The sequence below is a fragment of the Leuciscus leuciscus genome (genome assembly GCF_965113295.1).
Source record: "Leuciscus leuciscus genome assembly, chromosome: 9".
NCBI classification, from domain to species: Eukaryota; Metazoa; Chordata; class Actinopteri; order Cypriniformes; family Leuciscidae; genus Leuciscus; species Leuciscus leuciscus.
In genome coordinates, this window is record NC_138733.1 from 6268261 (window position 1) to 6291171 (window position 22911).

Consider the following 22911-nt stretch of genomic DNA (forward strand, 5'->3'; position numbering starts at 1 on the left):
GCCCTGCCTAAAAGTGTCGCCCCGCCCCATCGTCCAGACTGCACTCTGGGGTTACTCACCTCAGAGGGTTAAGGAGGATAAATGTGAAAATTCAACCCTGATTTAATAACAGAAAACAAGAGATCAGGTATCTGTTTATTAAATATCCGATTTTTGACGAGCCAAAGGTTAGTTCTGTCATTCAATACAGTCAAGTCAAGTCAAGTCATCTTCATTTATATAGCGCTTTTAACAATGTAGATTGTTTCAAAGCAGCTTTACAGAGATAAACATATAATTTAAGGTAACAGAGATTGTTTTGGCTTTACAGCGGTTCTTTAATAAAGTTATTTTACAGCTAAAGTTAGTTTTGATTGATTCGCTTCTGTCGCAACGATCATTTGTTATTAAATTTGGGGCTGCTAAGACGACACCATTCTCTCTACATAGACTTTATACGCGAACACTGCGTTGGATCGGGTCCAGGCGAAGGTCCTTCATCAGATCTGGATACGGCCTGGATCCGGCAGGCTGCGGGAAAACCTCGGGATAAACAAAGACACTAAAATTAGCGTAGATGCCATTCTTCTTATGATGTAACGAGTACATCAGGATTTATGGGAAGTGTTCCCAGTTCCAGCTGACCTAATCTATGCAGCCTAACATTGAATTATAGAAGTCTATAATGTATTATGTGAATGCTAGGTCAAAGAGATGTGTCTTTAGTCTAGCTTTGAACTGACAGAGTGTGTCTGCTTCCCGGACAATGTTAGGAAGATTGTTCCAAAGTTTTTGTGCTAAATAGGAGAAGGATCTACCGCCAGCAGTCGATTTTGATATTCTAGGTATTATCAACTGGCCGGAATTTTGAGATCGCAATAGACGTGAAGGACTATAATGCGTTAAGAGCTCGCTCAAGTTCTGCGGAGCTAAACCATTTAGTGCTTTGTAAGTGATCAGCAATATTTTAATTGATGCAATGTTTAATAGGCAGCCAGTGCAGTTTTGCTAGAACCGGGCTAATATGGTCATACTTCCTGGTTCTGGTAAGAACTCGAGCTGCTGCGTTTTGGACCAGCTGTAGTTTGTTTATTAAGCGTGCAGGGCAACCACCCAGTAGAGTATTACAATAATCTAGCCTTGAGGTCATGAACGCATGAACTAATTGTTCCACATTTGTCAGTGAGAGCATATGGCGTAATTTAGATATATTTTTAAGATGGAAAAATGCAGTTTTACAGATACTAGACACGTGCCTTTCAAATGAAAGATTGGTCTCAAAGAGCACACCCAGGTTCCTAACCGACGACGAAGACTCGACAGAGCAGCCATCAAGTGTTAGACAGTATTCTAGGTTATTACGTGAGGACGTTTTTTGTCCAATAATTAGAATCTCTGTTTTTTCAGAATTAAGTAGTAGGAAATTACGAGTCATCCAATTTTTTATATCAGCTATGCATTCCGTTAATTTTGTGAATTGGTAAGTTTTGTTAGGTTTTGAAGAAATATACAGCTGAGTATCGTCGGCATATTAGTGAAAGCTAATGCCATGTTTCCTAATGATATCTCCTAATGGTAGCATGTACAGAGTGAACAGCAGCGGTCCTAGTACTGAGCCTTGTGGTACGCCATACTGAACTTGTGATCGATGAGACATCTCTTAATTTACTGCTACAAACTGATAACGGTCAGATAAGTATGATTTAAACCATGCTAGTGCAATTCCACTAATGCCAACATAATTTTCGAGTCTATTTAAAAGAGTGTTGTGGTCGATAGTGTCAAATGCAGCACTAAGATCGAGTAACACTAATAGAGAGACACAAGCACAATCGGATGATAAGAGCAAATCATTTGTGACTCTAATGAGAGCTGTCTCAGTACTATGGTACGGTCTAAATCCTGACTGGAAATCTTCGCAGATATCATTTCTTTCAAGAAAGGAACACAGGGGGGATCACGTGACCCTTCGACGGCGATGCAGGTTTAGTCTTTCGCTCTGCTCACTTTGCCATATTTTGTATGATCCTGTAAGTAAAATTTGAACCACTCTGCATTGGACCCGTCATGAGTGCTAAGGCAGACAAAGGGGATCGGAAAAGAGAGATTCAGCAATCGCCAATTAAGAAAAAATTCAGAGATTCCGCCATCCCCAGAGAAGACCTCGACGATGCTATTGCTAGCCGCATCGAACTAGCATTTAAAGAGCAGCAAAACACGTTGAATTCGGTTGTGAATTCGGCAGTAAGAGACGCGATGGACTCTGTTTTGATTCCAGCGTTACGCGAACTGCGTGAAGACATACAAGCGACCAACAAGTCTGTTAAAGAGCTAAGAGAGGAGTTTGAGGCCATAGATACCGCGGCGAAGCAGACACGTGACCGCGTTGACTCTGTTCAAGCAGCTGCACGTGAGGATAGAAGGACAGTCACGGGCTTAAGAAATCAGACTGAGCGACTCACAGAGAAGGTGACGGATATGGAGGACAGGTGCAGGAGGAACAACGTACGATTGGTGGGGCTGCCAGAGGGGGCTGAGGGATCCGACGCGGCTGGTTTCCTTAGAGTTAATATCCCCAAGTGGATTCCTTCCCTGAAGGGCCGTGACATTGAGATTGACCGGGCACACCGCGTATATGACGGAGGGAGGGGCTCCGATCGGCCGCGCACTCTCATCTTCAGTGTACTGAGATGGCATGACAGATCAGATATCCTGAAGGGTGCTCGGCAGGCTTATCCGGTGAAATGCTCACAAAACAACGTCACACTGCTATTTTTTCCCGACTTTAGTCCAGCCACAGTGATCAGGAGAAAGGCATTTGGTCCGGTTTTGAAGAAGATGACAGCGCTTGGCCTCCAACCCTTCCTCATATATCCGGCCGTAATTAAACTACGGCACAAAGGGGAACAGAAAAGCTTCGATGCCCCTCAGAAAGCGGAGGATTTCATTAGCTCCCTGTCCCAGCAGGGAGGAGCTTGATGGCCGGGATGAACATGGTCCCAGCTGCTTAGGAGTGGATGAGGGCAGAATGGACATGGACGCTGTATAAACCAACAAAAGCTGGTATTCTCACTGATATTCTCTCCTCTCTACTACTGAGATATTGTTTCTTTATATCCGGTACAACGATCTCGTTGCTGGCAAGACTGACTCCTCTTTTTTCTCTTTTGGAGGGGGCTAATGGAGAGTTGGTTTAATAAAAAAATGTGTTTTGGCAGTACGAGCTTTTTGGGAGACATGTCCCGCGTTGGAGTGGATCGGTCACGAACCATCACTATTTTATGTTGCTTAGTCAGACCTATGTTCTCGGTAATGTGCTGTCTGAGTTGTTCCTTGTTCAAGGTTGTCGGTTGTTCATGTTTTTATGTTGTTGTTTTTACTTTTTACAACAGACATTTATACTTTTGTTTATTTTACCGTATTTCTAAAGGGATTTCTCGTCTAGGAGGTTTGGCATCTATAATATACATCAACGTTTACACGCTATATATTCAATGCATACTTTAAATATTTTATCACTTAATGTGAATGGTTTAAACTCTGCTGTTAAACGAACTCGTGTACTAGAATATTTACATCGTAAATCTATTTCCTGTGCCTTAATTCAAGAGACACATTTAAAGCAATCTGACGTGGCACGTTTCCAGAATAAGTATTTCAAACTGGCAGCTTTTTCCTGCGCTCAAAATAAAACTAAAGGGGTGCTTATCCTTGTAAACCGGAAGTTAAATTTAACAATTGAACACCTTGGTAATGATGAGAAAGGTAGATTTGTTTTTATCCGATGCAAAATATATAATAATAGGGTAGCTTTGGTCTCTATTTATGGTCCGAATGAGACAGACAGTGCATTCCTGTCACAGATTTCCAAAACTTTGCTTGAGCAGATTGACTGCCCTTTAGTGGTGGGTGGGGATTTTAATGCTGTCATAAATCCTGCTTTAGATAAATCTCAATCTGATACAACAGCCAATCTATCTTCTAAATTACTGAATAAATTTATCAATGAGCTTAACGTAATCGATCTTTGGAGAATTCAGAATATTAAATCTAAGGATTTCACTTTTTTTTCTAATAGACACAAGACTTTTTCTAGGATAGACTACATATTTCTCAGCCCATCTTTAATTTCGTCTGACTCCTCCATCTCTATATTACCAATTTTATTATCTGATCATTCTGCTGTGTTGTGCAGTGTTCCTCTTTCCGATGTTAGAGCTAAGTCCCCTAGATGGCGCTTTAACGTATCATTATTAAGTAATCAGACTTTCATTACTTCTTTAAAAGACCATATTAAGGAGTTTCTTGAAATCAATATGTCCTCTGATGTGGATCCTCAGAAACTGTGGGAGGCGACTAAGTGTGCCATACGAGGTTTCTGTATATCTTTCTCTTCTACTCTTGCCAAAGTGAAAACCCGCCAGTTTACACAATTAGAAAATAAAATCCAATCATTACAAAATCTACAAAAACAACATTTTACAGAGCTACAGGCTGCACAGTTGTCCTCTTTAAAAGAAGAATATGATTTGCTTTCAAAATCAAAGGCGGAATTTATTTTACACAGGACTAGACAAAAATATTATTTTGAATCAGAGAGACCCAGTCATTTATTGGCCCTTAGGTTGAAAGAATGCGAGTCTAAGGCATATATTAGCGCAATAAAATCATCGGATGATCAGGTCACCACGAACCCTGTGGCAATTAATGATATTTTTAAAGGTTTCTACACAAATCTGTATAAAGCCGAAACAGATTTTGATGAACCAATTTGTAAGCAATATTTAGATAAATTGGAACTGCCTCGGGTCTCACAGTTGGATAAAGAATCTTTGGAGGCCCCATTAAGTTTGGAGGAACTCTATGTCTCTCTAAAAAGCCTTCAAAAGGGCAAATCGCCGGGCCTAGATGGTCTCCCCCCGGAATTATATTTAGAAATTTGGGATTTGGTAGGGACACTTATGCTTAATTCGTTTAATTTCGCAATTGAACATGGGGTATTCCATAGAGATCAAAAAACTTCACTTATTTCATTGCTTCTTAAAAAAGGGAAAGATCCGTTAGATTGTTCCAGCTACAGACCGATTTCGCTTATCCCATGTGATCTAAAAATGTATGCTAAAGTTATTGCTTCTCGTATGGAGAAGGTAATTCATAGTCTGATCAAGGAGGACCAAACTGGTTTCATCAAGGGGCGCAATGCATCTGATAATATGCGTCGACTCCTTCATATTCTTGACTTTGCGGACTCCCACCCAACCCCTTGTGCGGTCTTTTCACTTGATGCAGAAAAAGCCTTTGACAGGCTAGAATGGAACTATATGTGGACAGTCTTGCAATGTTTCGGCTTCGGTGAATACTTTATTTCTATGATTAAGACATTATACCGCTCACCTGCAGCATCAGTCATAACTGGTAATATTATTTCCCCCCCATTCCCTTTACAGCGGGGAACGAGGCAGGGCTGTCCACTTTCCCCCTTATTGTTTTGTCTCTCTCTTGAACCCTTAGCACAAGCCATCAGGAAGTCTGAAGTATCGATTAAGATTCATGATCATAATCATAGTATCTCGTTATACGCTGATGATATTATTCTATACTTAGACCACTTTGATGTCTCAGTCTCTAGTATAATTAAGGAATTTGATAATTTTAGTAATCTATCAGGATATAAAATAAATTGGAGCAAATCTGCATTAATGCCAATTAACAATGTTAAAGTTAATTCTTCTCTTCCCTCATTTATCCCTATTAAGGAATCTTTCACTTATTTGGGCATTACCATATTTAAAAACATTCATAAGATTGCCAGTGACAATTTTAATAATATTTTAGTTAAGGTCAAGAATGACATTCAAAGATGGAAGAATCTTAACGTTTCCCTCCAAGGAAGAATCTCCACTGTTAATATGAATTTGTTACCTCGATTTAAATTTTTTTTTTCTATGCTACCGCTTTCTACCCTCCAGGTTACTTTAAGGATATTAACTCCATAATTACTAAATTTGTCTGGAATGATAAATGCCCCAGAATTAAACTTACCACATTACAACATCCTAATAGCGCAGGAGGACTGGCTGTACCAGATTTTGAACTGTATTATTGGTCGTTCCAGCTTAGGGCTCTTCATACTTGGGTTGATCCTCAATCTACAGTTTCTTGGAGAGTGATTGAAGCTGACAAGGTTAAACCAAATAGACTACAAGATATTTTATTTACTGGTACAGGAAAAAAGGGGGATAATTATAAATTTGGTCCGGTTGTGGCCAATTCTATTAAAATCTGGAAAACGGTCGAACGTCGGATAGGAGGACCCTTCAAATTTTGTAATAGTACACCTTTATGGCACAACTTTAATTTTATGTGCGGAAATCGCCCTTTTGTCCAACCTTCTTGGTCTTCTTTGGGTGTAAACACATGTGGTGATATTTATGATAACCAGGGCCTATGTTCATTTCAGATATTAAGAACCAAATTTTGTCTACCAGCATCTGCATATTTTGTCTTTCTTCAACTACGTTCTGCTCTCAAAGCATATGGCGTTCCTTGGTCCTCTCCTGTTTCCTCTCATCCTATACGGGACTGGATTGCACCATCTGCTGGTCGGCCATCTGCTTCCCATAATAAGATTCTTGATTACACTATAAAACCTCTTTCTGCTAAAACTATTTGGAACAAGGAATTATCTGACTTTAATTTATCTGTCGACTGGGAGAGGGTGTGGTCTAATCTCAGTTTAACATCTAAAAATCTGGCTCATCGTCTTATTCACTTCAAAGTCATTCATAGAGCATACATAACTCCTTACAAAAGATTCAAAATGAAGCTACAATCGAATTTCAACTGCCATATATGTAATACTACATCATCAGGTACCTTTCTGCATATGTTTTGGGAATGTCCTATCACTTTCAGTCTATGGACACATGTAAACCTGGTTTTATCATCCTTACTGCAAATTGATTGGTCAGTTAACCCATGTTTATGTCTTCTTAATGATGATTCTGGTCTTTGTATAAGTTTGATGCAAAAAAAAATGTTGTTTGCTGGTTTTACAGCTGCTAAAAAGACCATAATACAAAACTGGTTTACACCACATATGTGTGGGAAAACATATTGGATCCGTAGCCTCCTGCAAATAGTGTCTTGTGAATATACAACAGCACGAATCAATGGGGCCAAGCCTTCTACCATGGATGCTTGGCAGTGCTTTCTCTTTGGAATACGTGACTGTATGGAGGAGTGACTACTTTTCCTTTCCTTTTCTTTTTTCTCTGTCCTCCCCTTTCTCCCTCCTTATGATGGGACATTGAGATGTTGAGTATGTGTCTGTTGTTTCATTTTTATTTATTTACTTTATTTTATTATTTTATTCATTTATTTATCTATGTTTTTTTTTTTTTTATTATAATTTTTTTTTTTTTTTTTATTGTATTATGTTGTGTATGAAAATTAAAATAAAAAAATGTTGATAAAAAAAAAAAAAGAAAGGAACACAGTTGTGAAGACACTGCTTTTTCTAATATCTTTGACAGAAAAGGTAGATTCGAGATCGGCCTGTAATTGACTAATTCTAGGATCAAGTTGCGTTTTTTTAACAAGCGGTTTTATCACAGCCAGCTTAAAGGTTTTTGGTACGTATCCTAGAGAGTAGAGACAAAGATGAATTAATGATATTAAGAAGAGGATCTATGACCTCTGGAAGTATTTCTTTCAGTAACTTAGTCGGTATAGGGTCTAACATACATGTTGTAGATTTAGATGATTTAACGAGTTTAGTCAATTCTTCCTCTTCTATAACAACGAACGAATCAAATTTTCCCTCAGGGAGACTACAATGCACTGCCTGATGCGATACTGTAGTAGACGGTTGCATTTTTATAATTTTCTCCCTGATATTATCAATCTTATAAGTGAAGAAGTTCATAAAGTCATTACTGCTGTGTTGCTTTGAAACTTTGGTGCTTGAAGCCACCGTTTCAAATAAATACCTAGGATTATGTTTATTTTCTTCTAATAGGTTTGAAAAATAAGCAGATCTAGCAGCTTTTTAAAGCCTCTCTGTAAGTAATCGAGCTCTCCTTCCATGAAATGCGAAATACCTCTAGTTTTGTTTTCTTCCAGTTGCGCTCCATTTTTCTGGCTGCTCTCTTAAGGGCCGAGTGTGTTCATTGTACCACGGCGTTGGACTATTTTCTTTAATCTTCTTTAAGCGCAACGGAGCAACTGTGTCTAAAGTGCTGGAAAAGAGAGAGTTAAAAGTTTCTGTTGCAATATCGAGTTCTTCTAAGCTATCTGGGATGCTGAGATGATGAAACTGATCAGGAAGATTATTGTTAAAGCAATCTTTAGTGGCAGAAGTCTAGATAGGTCTAACATATTTGAAACACGGAGTCGGCTTTGCAGCCTTGGCTAAATGAAGTTTACACGAGACTAGATAATGATCTGAGATGTCATCGCTCTGCTGCAGAATTTCAACGGCATCAACATCCATTCCATGTGATAATATTAGATCTAGAGTATGATTACGACAATGAGTGGGTCCTGACACATGTTGTCTAACTCCAATAGAGTTAAGAATGTCTTTAAATGCCAATCCCAATGCATATTTTTCATTATCGATGTGTATATTAAAATCACCAACAATTATACTTTATCTGCAGTCAATATTAATTCTGATAGAAAGTCCGCAAATTCTTTGATAAAATCTTTATGGTGCCCTGGTGGCCTGTATACAGTAGCCAGCACAAATCTCAAGCGTGATTTATCATTTATACTATATATTTTTACATTAAGTACTAACACTTCAAAATAATTATATTTAAAATTTGATTTCTTAGTGGTTTTGAAAATATTACTATAAATTACAGCAACACCTCCCCCTTTGCGTTTCAGACGAGGCTCATGTTTATAACAGTAATCTTGTGGGGTGGACTCATTTAAAGTAATGTAATGTCACAGTGTCTGGTTTATGTTCCTTGGGTCACCACTAGATGTCCTCCTTCCCCACGGTGTCCATCACACTCTTGAACTACATCCCCCATGATCCTTGTCTTTCCATTGCACTCAGCTGTCCATCACTGATCATTGCACTCAGCCTGTTCCCCATTAGCATTGTCATTTCCCTGTGTATATAACCCTGTCTGTTTTAGTATGTGTCACGGAGTCCTTGTAAATATCACACCACTTCTGAGTACTGTCGTTAGACCCGTCCGTCCTTCCTTCCTTCCTTCCTTCCTTCCTTCCTTCCTTCCTTCCTTCCTTCCTTCCTTCCTTCCTTCCTTCCTTCCTTCCTTCCTTCCTTCCTTCCTTCCTTCCTTCCTTCCTTCCTTCCTTCCTTCAAATACGTCTTGTTTAACTCCTTCGTCATCATTGCGTGGCTTCATTTGTCAGGTAGTTTGAGGCAAAACTTGTGCTAATATTAGTTTAACGACCTGTTTGTAATATTTGCACTAGTCTATCTCACTTGTGTATTATAAGAAATATCACTCACCCTATAAAGCCCACAACAATAAGAAAAGCAGTTGATAAGGCTTCATTTCTATGTGTTTTTGTAGTGCTGTCATGAAAGCTATGTGGTTTTAACCAAATTTGAGTATATAGAAATATGATTTCTTAAGTATTTTTTTGTATGCATGTCTTGATGTGTCATATTTTGCAGTGTTAACAATGCACTTAGATTGCACCCATGTGTTAAGCTTTTTTAGAGCAATTCAGGAGAAAAAAAAAATACAAAGTAAGAAAGTTAATACACACGTCTTTGCTGAAATGCATTGTGCTGTTGTTGTTAACAAGCCATGGTTAATTTGCTCTGCCCTTAGGATTGCAAGTGTCCTGGGACAGGTGAGGGTGTGAGTGGGAAACCCACTGCTGAAACTTGGCCCTGGTTTGTCCTCAGGGCACACGGTGAGGAGGAGCCAGCACCAGCAGCACCAGCACGAAGGCAGAGGCGAGGAGAGTAGGGAGAGGATGGACAGGCTGTTTTCTCTTCTTGAGAAAATGATTGAAAAATATATTATTATTTTTTTCTACATATTCTTGTTTAACTTTTTTCACTTTTATTTTTTAAAAGGAAAGAAAAAACCTGTACATTATTTTTATGCAACTTTAAATGTGTAAATAAAAGAGAATGAATTGTTCTGGACATTGTTTATTTTTTTGACAGTCATAATTTCTACATGAAACAAACTCTTGTATACCTTTTTTTTATTTTATTTTTTTATTGGTAAATGAAAATCATTTGTTCCATGGGCTACATTAAAGTACTTTTTCCAACTATTAACAACATACGTTAAACATATCAAAATCAACAAACATTTACAGTATATAAAATAAGAAAAAAATGATGTAGACTTGAGCTGAGCAGGGAGACCCTGGAGCTGCTGGACTGGAATGGGCTGCCCCTGGTAAGGCCTCTCTGCTGGTGGGACATCATCTGGGACGCTCTCCAGAGTGTTTGAGTGCATATTTCCACTATCCACTAAGTTGTCTACCAACAGGTTCTCTTACGAGAGGTCTCTCGTACTGCGTAAGATATCTTACGCTAGGGGAAAATCCTTTTCCGCGAGATATTGAAGCCAAAAATTATCCTTAATTTTTAATAATGCAAAACGCGTTGCGGCAGCATGCAGACATAGGCGAGACAGCTCGCGCGCCTATTGGCTGCTCTGCGGCAACTGCAGCAGCCTATCGAGCGAGGCCTGGCGTGACGCCAGACCCAATCAGGGTGCTTCGCGCCCGCTGCGTCACGTCCCGCCGAAACGGGCGTGGTCTAGGCCTATAAATACCGCTCGCAGGCAGCTATTATCTGATTTTTCATCCTTCAAGCGAAGCACACGCATCGCTGGAGCTGGAGAAGAAGCCGCGCCGTCTGAGAGAGAGCACCTTCAGCGGGACGAGTCACCGAAGTCGCTGGCCGCGCCGCCTTCCTTGCCTTCCTGCTGCGCTTTCCGGCGTTATATCCTTTCTCTGCTACTGTGTTTATGTGTGTGTGTGTGCTCGCCGCCGCGACACACACTCTCATTGCACTAAAAGAGCTGGGCGTCTTTTTGAAGACTTTTTCCTGAGGATCACGCAGCTCTCGCGCTCGCTGACGGCGACTGCCCTCACTGCGAGCTAGTTACTGCCTATGGTGACTCTGAGGACTCACCTGGCATCCTTCTCCGAGACTATATTTCCCAGTTCCCTGATCATGCGACTGGAAATATCAATATTGCAGCAAACGAGCTTGTTTTAATACAAGCGCGCCTGCAAGCAAACGCCGAAGAAAACATGTTGACGCTCTTATATGCTCGTGCATCCGAAAGCCTTTGTGTTCCCCCCTGTGGCTCAGTGGCGGAATCATAGGTTTTCCTCACGAGAGACCGGTGTTCGAATCCCGGTCTAGCGGCAGTTAAATTTATGCCGCCAATGCTTCGCTCTGTCAGTTCCCTGAAAGGCGACTGCAGATGCGCATTTTGCAGCCAACGAGCGCGTTGTACAACCCGCTCGCCTGCACCCAAAAACCGTTTCTATGGTGTTCCGTGCGTCACTGGCGTAAGGAGAAAAGAGAGTTTTCTGGTCCCGCTGCGGACGGACCGACCTCCATCTCCTATACATTTCTCATTCCCCTCTGAAATTCAGGCGACTGGAAATGTCAGTATTGCAGTGAACGAGCCTGTTGTAATGCACGCAGGCCTGCAATAAACGCCAGCATGTTGACGCTCTCTGTTTCTATGGCAACTTCTCGCTCGTTCAGTTCCAGTAAATGTGACTGTTCCAGTGTATTCTGCAGTAAACAAGTCGGCGACACAGCACGCTTGCCTGCACACAAACGCCGCTTTTACGGCTACCCAGATAAATCCCATAAGTGTGAATTTTCTGGTGTCCCGGCCACGGCCGATGGTGTTTTATGTGTAGAAAGAATGCCCACTGCCCAGTGCCCATCTCTACACACAAGCACAGCCCGTCACACAGGGCTCGCGCACATAAATCGACTCAGATCGATTGCGCATCAAACGTGGTAAATGTGCCCACTACCCAGTGCCCACAAACACTACGTTATGCATGTCTCACGTTTTCTGTAAAAACGAAACCAACGTGCATTCGCTTCACTCAAGCGATCAATGCTTTCGGTGTGGTAAATGTGCCCGCTATCCCGCGCCCACATCCACGCACAGGCATGACAGTTCCTACGGGACTCGCCCAGCCCTCCCCCTCTCGGTTGACCGCCGCAGAGGAGTCGAGCGTGGGTAATCTGCCCGCTGTTATCAGCGCGCCCCTGCCTCAAATGTCACGAGCGCGACGCTTGTGTTACAGCACACCGAAGCCTCTCCATCGCTGAGCGAACGGAGCACGCTTCGTATTCAACCCCTAGCTATTCATGCAGATGCATGGGCAAAGCTGCCTGGGGTTTCGAAGTGGGTGCTAAACATTATAAAAAGAGGCTATTCGCTGCAGTTTCGCCGACGCCCTCGCCTCTATACGGCGCGCGTCGAGACCACGGTAAAACAGAAGTAGCACATTTACTTCGAGCCGAAGTGGTGAAACTATTGAACAAAGGGGCCATAGAGCCTCTCTCTCAAGTTCAGAGCGAAGGAGGGCTATACAGCAGATACTTCCTGGTACCGAAAAAAGACGGGGGTCTCAGACCCATACTAGATCTAAGGCAACTGAACAGAGTGCTTGTGAAGCGACGGTTCAGGATGCTCACGACCAGACAAATCCTCGCGCAGGTTCGCCAAGGAGATTGGTTTGTGTCAATAGATCTGAAAGACGCGTATTTTCAAATACAGATAGCGTCACGTCACAGGCGATATTTGAGATTCGCCTTCGAGGGCCAGGCATATCAGTACACAGTCCTGCCGTTCGGCTTATCCATGGCACCCTGTACATTTACGAAGTGCATGGATGCGGCGCTCGCACTCCTCAGAATGAGAGGCGTGCGAGTACTGAACTATTTGGACGATTGGCTGATTCTAGCGCAATCGCGCTCAGTGCTCATAGAACACACGACCGTTTTACTCGATCACCTCGAGAATTTGGGTCTCAGTGTCAATTGGGCGAAGAGCTCTCTGTCACCCAGTCAGAAGATATCTTTCCTGGGCACAGAGTTGGACTCGCTGTCCATGATAGCGCGACTAATGCCACAGCGCACGGTCGACATTCAACGCACAGCGAACTCGTTCCGCTGCGGCGCGTCTGTCCCGCTCAAGAGATTTCAGAAGATGCTGGGTCTCATGGCCGCAGCATCATCAGTACTCCAGCTGGGCCTGCTCCGCATGCGCCGGCTGCAATTTTTGGCTGAAAGCGCGAGTCCCACGCCAAGCGTGGGCATCCGGTTTGATTCGCCTCAAGGTCAATCAGAAGTGCGTCACAGCTCTGAAACCTTGGAGAGCAAACGACTGGTACCAGTCAGGTGTAAGCCTGGGGACTTCCTCGAGGGTGAAAGTGGTGTCCACGGACGCGTCCACCTCGGGATGGGGAGCGCTGCTCGAGGGCAGACCGTTCTTCGGCCAGTGGTCGGAACGGGAGAGGCTCCTGCACATAAACTGCCTCGAAATGCTGGCAGTAGACAACGCGCTGACGCGTTTTTTGTCCCCAAATAAAAGGACGCCACGTCCTGGTCCGCTCGGACAACGTGTCTGTGGTGTCCTACATAAATCGCCAGGGCGGCCTCAGGTCCAGGAACCTGTACAGGCTAGCAGAACGCCTCCTGGTATGGGCTCAGCGCAACCTGCGCTCGCTCAGAGCAGCGCACGTGCCTGGGATCCTGAATATTGGACCAGACAGACTGTCCAGGAACAATGTTCCGGCAGGCGAATGGTCTTTACACCCACAGACAGTCCAACTGCTGTGGAAGAAATTCGGCAGAGCGGAAGTAGACCTGTTCGCGTCTCAAGAAAACGCTCACTGTCCGGAATTTTTCTCCAAGAGCAGGAACGCGCTGGCTCATGTGTGGCCCCGCCGCCCGCTTTATGCTTTTCCCCCCGTCTCTCTCCTGCCTCAGGTGATAGAACGGATCAGGGAAGAAGGATGCTCAGTACTGCTGGTGGCACCGTTCTGGGAAAACCAACCTTGGTTCCCAGTCGTGATGCAGTTAGCAAGCACTGTCCCGTGGCCAGTACCAGTGAGGAGAGACCTCCTCTCTCAGGCCCACGGCTCGATCTGGCATCCTCACCCTGAATTGTGGTCCCTTCATGTCTGGGCCATCAACGGGTACATGTTGGACTCCCTAAAGGAGTATTAAACACGATCACGCAGGCTAGAGCTCCGTCTACGAGACGGCTCTACTCCTCGAAATGGTCAGTGTTTTCGGGCTGGTGCACAGCCCGTGGCGTGTCACCCACAGACTGTGGAGTGACGGAGGTGCTTTCCTTCCTACAAGAGCTGTTGGATAAGGGCAGGGCCCCTTCCACGCTCAAAGTTTATGTGGCGGCTATAGCAGCGTTCTCAGGAACAACGCTTGGTCAGTCAATAGGAAGGAACGAGTTGGTCATCCGCTTCCTCAGAGGAGCTAAGAGACTGAATCCTCCCAGACCCCCCTCAGTCCCCGTATGGGACCTTTCTACGGTTCTGGAAGCCATGAAAGGTGCACCATTCGAGCCTTTACAGTCAATTGATCTGAAACATCTGTCTTTCAAGACTTTGAAAGGCCTTGTATTTATAGTATTTATAGGCCTAGACCACGCCCGTTTCGGCGGGACGTGACGCAGCGGGCGCGAAGCACCCTGATTGGGTCTGGCGTCACGCCAGGCCTCGCTCGATAGGCTGCTGCAGTTGCCGCAGAGCAGCCAATAGGCGCGGGAGCTGTCTCGCCTATGTCTGCATGCTGCCGCAACGCGTTTTGCATTATTAAAAATTAAGGATAATTTTTGGCTTCAATATCTCGCGGAAAAGGATTTTCCCCTAGCGTAAGATATATTACGCAGTACTCGTTCCCTCTTCTAGAGAGAACCGAGGTTACGTTAGTAACCGAGTACGTTTGCAGGGCTGACTCAATCAATGGCTGCCATGTCACTGAGGGTTTTTTTTTTTTTTTTTTTTAAAGAGTAATTTCTGAAAAAAGTACTTTTAATAACAAGTTTTTAGTATCAAGAGTAAAACTAGAGGTATGTTTTCTGCAGGGGAAAAAACTCCTTGTCAGGGTTTTTATTATAGTTTTGTATTTATATTATGCTACTACTGCATTTTACTTCTGAATATTTTCAAGGTTGTTACATTATATACTTTTGTGTAGTTTAATGTAAAATCATATGTGAGGGAGAAAAGGTACTTCAGTAGGTTACTTCACATTTGTACGTGAATATTTAATGAAATATGCAGTTCCGAAAATTAAAGTAACAAAATGTAGGTCTGTTGTCACTAAATTAACAAATTGTTGCTAACTACAGCTGCGTCCCATATCAAAGGACGCATCTGAAGCGCTCGGACCGGTGACAGCTGCCGATGACGAGCGCGAGAAATACTGGACTTTTTTATATTCATTAGGTTTTATATTCAAACCGGGCTAAACCGAAAATACATGTTCCGGCAGCGCCGGGGCTGAAACATCCTCACCATGTCCTCCAGTAAAATATAAAACATAAAAATGACAATAGCCAATTCTGGCTCTATAGCTGTTTACTCAATTAGACTATATCAAATGAATTATCAGGATGGCAGCTGTCCTCTCGCACCGTTGAGGAGCGGTGATCAGAAACACCTGGTTGCGCAATTAGGAAATCCCATGAAGGCTACATGGTGTGTCCTTCGGAGGACGCATAGGCTGCATCCTTGAAGTCTTCAGTCCTTCGAAGGATGCAGTCTTCACATTGGGACACAGCTTTGGTGCTTGATTTTATACACCTGTGGAAAGGGACCTGATGAAACCCATTAATAGGTTCCATTCTAAGCCTTCACTTTGAAATTACATGCGTAATTTTTCCTATTTGACCATTCTCACACACACACACACACACATTATATTATGTGTATATAAATCCTTTTTTTTTTATTTACCATGCTGTTAATTTCCTATAAGGTATTTGATTGGCTTAGAATGATACAAATTGTTCCACTCTTTCCAATTACACTGATTGCTGGCATGTCTATTTAAGTGGTGGTTTGAATGTTGGTTTTAATGTATCAAACATGGAATTTTCCCAGTTGCCAAATATCGTAATGTAGTGATTATTTTCATTTCTGGCGCTATGGCATTTCTGTGCTGTGTCGGAGATGTTAGCGTGTCTCTAATAAGATCATTCACAAACATGATCCCTGCACGATCTAATCTATAGTGTCTTATTAACTCACTGTTATACATTGTCAGCAACACATTTCTTCTCCCTCTTCGTCTTTCTGCCATTTTCTCCTCTGCTAAAGAAACTCTTAAGCCTCTTAAAAGTCCTCGTCCGTGCTCCTAACAATTTTGACCTTAAGACCTCTTTTAAGGGTTAAGATGCTTTCTGAATTACTTTTTTCTTTACTAGGATTTTTTTCTTTCATTTTAAGAGTAAACGCCCACATTTCTAGGAAATTTCTTAGAATTTTGTCACTAGGAGCTACTCTTTGCATTAAGATTCTTTATGAATACGGGCCCAGGGGCCCGTATTCATAAAGATTCTAAGAATCCTCTCAGAAAACTCTTAATTTAGCTTAAAAACTTTTACATAGGAGTCTTAGCTTAAAAGCGATTCGGGACCGATCTGAGAGCAACTCTGAGTAAGGAAAAGACAAAAACTTTCATCTTAGTAAGGAGGCGGGGTTGACCCCGTTGCTATGTATGACACAATCTTTTGACGACTGTGATTGGTTGGTTGTCCAAGAAGGGAAAAAAAAAAGTGATTTTAAGTATAGGGTCTATTCTAAGCCTTCACTTTGAAATTACATACGTAATTTTTCCTATTTGACCGTTTTCACACACACACACACACACACACACACACACACACACACACACACACACACACACACACACTCACACACACACATTATATATGTGTATATAAATCCTTTTTATTTTTATTTACCATGCTGTTAATTTCCTATAAGGTATTTGCTTGGCTTAGAATGATAAAAATTGTTCCACTCTTCCAATTACACTGATTGCTGGCATGTCTATTTAAGTGGTGGTTTGAATGTTGGTTTTAATGTATCAAACATGGAATTTTCCCAGTTGCCAAATATCGTATAATGTAGTGATTACTTTCATTTCTGGCGCTATGGCATATGCGCTGTATCGGAGATGTTAGCGTGTCTCTAATAAGATCAGTCACAAACATGATCCCTGCACGATCTAATCTATAGTATCTTATTAACTCACTGTTATTCATTGTCTGCAACACATTTCTTCTCCCTCTTCGTCTTTCTGCCATTTTCTCCTCTGCTAAAGAAACTCTTAAGCCTCTTAAAAGTCCCTCGTCCGTGCTCCTAACAATTTTGACCTTAAGACCTCTTTTAAGGGTTAAGATGCTTTCTGAATCACTCTTTTCTTTACTAGGATTTTTTCTTTAATTTTAAGAGTAAACGGCCACATTTCTAAGAATTTTCTTAGAATTTTGTCACTAGGAGCTACTCTTTGCATTAAGATTCTTTATGAATACGGGCCCAGATCTTTAATGTGCCAAAGGTTAGTTTTGTCACTCCCTTGTTAATACAATCAAACAGACGTCAGATTATAATAAATTTATGATCGCAGAGTTGCATTTTCTCTGTTATTAGAATTATCTGTTGAACTGAAGCTTTAATACCTTAATGTTTCTCAACAGTCAACAATGAAGAATCAAGAATGGACACCAACCTATTTGTTCCTCAGTATCTTCATGTTTTACTCTGGATGGTTCTGGATCACTCATGTCTTCAATCTCCTCTTTAATAAACTCCATCTTTAACAGTCACACAGATTTCAGCTGCTACTCCTGGAGTTTGTCCTTCTCTTGTAGGATGATGGGAATATTCCCAGTATTTATTGGTGAATTGTTGTGGGAGGGGCTTCACTGCAGGTGTGAATCTTGCGCTGCGCTGTTACACTACGTGAATTCATTCGGGGGGGGGGGGGGGGGGGGGGGGGGACAATTCTCGGGACAGGAGCATGTGTCCAAATTTTAATCTTAACCGTTCTATTTCATCAGATACGATCTGTAAACAGGGCTTTAAGTGTAAAATACCGAACTTGTCCTTTAAACTGCTGCTGAAAACCTCTTTGTCTTCAAGAGTTCCCGGTTTTCAGCTCATTCATTATGGGGATGTCTGAGATCTTCTGTAAATTGGCACATTAAATCATTTTATTGGTGTCAACAGGCTGAAACAATTACTACAGCATCATCACATTTGATCCATCGGGTTTGAAATAAACATTAAGTGGTTAGAATCAGTTTAAGGAGGATAAATGTGAAAATTCAACCCTGATTTAATAACAGAAAACAAGAGATCATGTATCTGGTTATTAAATATCTGATTTGTGACAAGCCAAATGTTAGTTCTGTCATTCAATACAGTCAAAACGTTAAAGATAACTGCTGTACAAGATTATGATCTAAGTGTATTTGTCATATTTCCCTAGATTATTTGCTTATTTTTCACAGCTCTTATGATTGGCATCTAAAAATATATTAAGCCAAACAGCCAGTGATCCTCATGCATTTAAACTAATTGAAATAATTCTTGAACAAATATGTCAGCCATAATATTTGTGTTTTTATATGTGTGTGTAAATTAAATATATAATCAAACAAGAGAATCTGGTGATTTGGATGTTTTGTCATTGAACTTTCATGATACAAATCAAATTACACACCAGTGAATGTTGTCATGTCTGTCTTGTAAATCCTTTATCTTTGTACACACTTGCAACTGCAGCAGCTTTAATGGCATTTAAAATGAATCCATTTCTAAATCAGGAAAACAATCAACATTATTTTTCAGTTTTTTAATTGTTTAAAATTTTACAGCGTCTATTATTTTCTAACTACAGTCACCGACTCTTTACAATCAACACAATACACATTAGTAAATAAGTAAATTACATGAATATGTCTTATTCAAGCAGATTTTGCCATTTTTAGCAAGTAGGAAAGATACAAATAATTATTAATACTGTAAAAAACTATTCTGAAGCTTCAAACACCACTCTTTTCTAAGCATTTCACCAAATTCACAAAGTTAAACTGGATGACATTGTGCTTGTGGGAGCAACACCATATTTTGGTTCATCTCACACCATTTACTTGACTTTAGTTTTTTGACATGAAAATGAAATGTTGCTCATTGTGACCACTTATGATATTTCCTCATGTGAGTGAGAAGACTTCTTGAATTACTAAAACTCTTCTCACACTCAGTACAGTAGTACAGCATCTCTCCAGTATGAACTCGCTCGTGTGATCTCAGGGTTGCAGACTCAGTGAAACTCTTGTCACATGATGAGCACTTGTAAGGTTTTTCTCCAGTATGAATTCTTTGGTGCTGTTTCAGATGGTCAGCTCTAGTGAATCTCTTCCCACAGTCCAAACACACATGATCTTTCTCACTGGTGTGTGTTTTCTGGTGCCGTTTACAATGTTCCAGCCGTGAAAAAGTCTCTCCACAAAATGAACATGCATAAGGCCTCTCGTTTGTGTGCATTATCTGGTGTCTTTTTAGATGTGATAATAATTTATAATCTTTACCACACAGATCACAGTTATATGGATTTTCTCCAGTGTGAACGCGCAGATGATAACTGAGTTCAGTTTTACTTTTGAAACTCTTCCCACACTGAGTACAGTGATACGGCTTCTCTCCAGTATGAACTCGCTCGTGTATTTTCAGTGGTCCAGGCTGAGTGAAACTCTGGTCACAATATGAGCACTTGTAAGGTTTTTCTCCAGTATGAATTCTTTGGTGCCGTATCAGACAGTCAGCTCTAGTGAATCTCTTCCCACAGTCAAAACACTCATGATCTCTCACTTCATTATGTGTTTTTTGTTGCAGTTTACAATTTTCCATCAATGAGAAACTCTTTTGAGTTTCGAAGTTGCAATGTTCCTCCTCAACTTCATATAGTTTGTGTCTTTGCTCTTTCACTTTCACCTGATCTAAAAAAATAAAATAAACAGTAAGTAGTAAGAATCAGTTGAAGGGGGATAAATGAAATTCACTGAACCCTGATTTAATAGCAGAAAACAAGAGATCAGGGATTTTTACAAGATCTTTAATGTGCCAAAGGTTAGTTTTGTCATTCCCTTGTTAATACAATCAAACAGACGTCAGATTATAATAAATGTATGATCGTAGAGTTGCATTTTCTCTGTTAATATAATTATAATGCTCATTATTCCCATTAACTAGATCTGTTGAACTGAAGCTTTAATACCTTAATGTTTCTCAACAGTCAACAATGAAGAATCAAGAATGGACACCAACCTGTTTGTTCCTCGGTATCTTCATGTTTTATTCTGGATGGTTCTGGATCCCTCATGTCTTCAATCTCCTCTTTAATAAACTCCATCTTTAACAGTCACACAGATTTCAGCTGCTACTCCTGGAGTTTGTCCTTCTCTTGTAGGATGATGGGAATATTCCCAGTATTTATTGGTGAATTGTTGTGGGAGGGGCTTCACTGCAGGTGTGAACTGTGATCACTGTGTTTTTATCCAATCTGCATTTAAAAAGTACAGGGCCATCATGTTAAACTGCTACTGAAAAACCAAAAGTTCCCTGTTTTCAGCTCATTCATTATGGTGATGTCTGAGATCTTCTGTAAATTGGCACATTAAATCGTTTTATTGGTGTCAACAGGCTGAAAACAAACTACAGAATCTTCACATTTGAAATTTCACTTCAGTTCTTATCAAGGAGGATAAATGTGAATTTTCAAGTGAACCCTGATTGGATAATATAAAACGAGTGAGATCTGTCTATCAAATATCAGATTTGTGATGTATGATACTAAAGGTTAGTTTTGTCATCGTCTGGTTAATAGTCAAAATGTTAAAGGTAACTGCGGTACATGATTATGATCTAAGTGCATTTATGCCATATATTCCTAGATTATTTGCTTATTTTTCACAGCTCTTATGATTGGTATCTAACAATATATAAACTAATAAAAAACAGTCAGTGATTATCATGCATTTAAACTAATTGAAACAAATCATAAAATCAGCCTTTTTTTTTTTTTTTTTTTTACATTGTAAAGGATGTTTGTGTAAAAGGTAACTACAGAATTAAACAAGAGAATCATGGTTATTCAGATAATAGGCTAAATGTTTTGTCATTGAACTTTCATTATACAAATCAAATTACACACCAGTGAATGCTGTCAAAAAATTTGTCTTTTAAATATATAGCAGATTTCACCTAAATTAACCACATCTGCAGTTTATTGACAGAGGACAGACATAAACACACATAACTTCAGATTCACTGTCTTTCAGCTGAATGATGTATAAGAAAAGACATGTTAACCTGTTAAGCTGCAACGCCACTTTTGAAAAATCCCCAGAAATGACATACCCAAACTGAAACAGATACAGTTCATGAACCCTTTGCACTAAAAGCACAAGTATGATCTCATTTGAAAGCTGACACCTGGTAGTTTATTGTAAATGTAGAATTAATTATTGTCATAATGAAAAAACATTTTTTAAATAGCTTCAAAGTTTTGTAAAGTTATTAGAAATTTGTTTTTATTAAACATATTCATGAAAATAAAATTGAAGTGGGCCCTGGAGCAATCTAGAAATGCACTGCAGCTAAAGCCATATGTGTGACCATGTTATATTTAAAATCTGAAAATGATAAGTCTAAAACTCTGTATTTAGTTAAATGTTTTTCAAGATCATGTCAAATTACTTTATTTTGGGCCTAGCTAGCATGTTAGCTTAGCACACCATCAATACACGACCATTTATGAGATTAAAACCATGTTTGTGCTACAAACGTACTTTATAACGCAAGTGGAGTGTTTTAAATAATCTTCTGTGATCTAATTTGGCTTCAGATAAAAAAAAAATCAGACAGAAAATATATTTATAGAATTATGTACAATGATAAAGTCTATATCGATTAGCAATACATTATAAATATAATATATTATAAAAATACCTGGCATTGCTTGAAGAACACAGGCAAATCACATATCATTGCAATTATGTTTATTGTTTTCAAAACGTCTGTATCTGCATATTACAGCGATCTCTGTGTTAGCTTTGTGTGTAGCAGCTATCAGTGACGTCCTTGAAGGTCACATGATTATGGCTCTTCTTCATGTTCCATATATGGAGTATTTTTGTGCATATAGCGCCCTCAGGCTATTGGTATGAATTGAAAACACAGCACATCTCAGTAAGAAGCGCTCATAATGATTACATCGACGCATTTGGGTATAAATTCAATAAATATTATTCCTGTCTATAGAAATATGATGTGAATCTATGAGAATATATCAATATTTCTCCAAGTCTGCACATTTTTGAGCTAAAAGTCCTGAGGAACGTTGTTCTGTATAGCACTGTCATGACAACGGCACAGAGGTTTTTTTTCTGAATGGACCAGCTGACGCTCATAAATCACTTAATTTAACAAGTGTTTTTATAAAAACAAGTAAGATAGAAGTTCAAGCTTACCTCAGGAACTCTTGATCCATCCAAAATGGAAGTTTCTCGTAGGTCGCACGCGTTGTAGGGGGGCGCTCTGTGGGGTTTCCCTACGTATTCATGCAGGGGCCGCTCATACAACTAAGAAATCTATGTTGCCTGAACTACTCTGATTAAACGGAGTAGTTGGGCACAAGGAAACTTGATATCTTAAGTACACTCAACATTTTAGTTGAACTGACTTATGAAAATTAGTTGAGGTAGCAAAAGCCTCAAATCCTTTTTTACAGTGTGGGAAGCACTGTCAAGGCATGTAAATGTCCCCCCAGATATTGTACAGTGTTAATTTCATGTTGTTTTCCACTTCAACAGGACATAGTCAGACGTGAGATTACTT

At 40.6% G+C, this 22911-nt stretch overlaps 1 protein-coding gene across 1 annotated transcript in view; it reads right to left on the minus strand.

Moving 5' to 3' along the window:
- The window catches only part of LOC309506429 (uncharacterized protein), a 152290-nt gene extending 130148 nt beyond the window's left edge, over positions 1–22142 (minus strand). The window contains exon 1 of the mRNA XM_082180374.1: positions 22024–22142. Within this exon, the coding sequence (XP_082036500.1) occupies positions 22024–22062 (39 nt within the window). The 5' untranslated portion in view covers positions 22063–22142. The remainder of the gene's footprint in view (positions 1–22023) is intronic.
- Between the last annotated feature and the right edge of the window lie 769 nt (positions 22143–22911).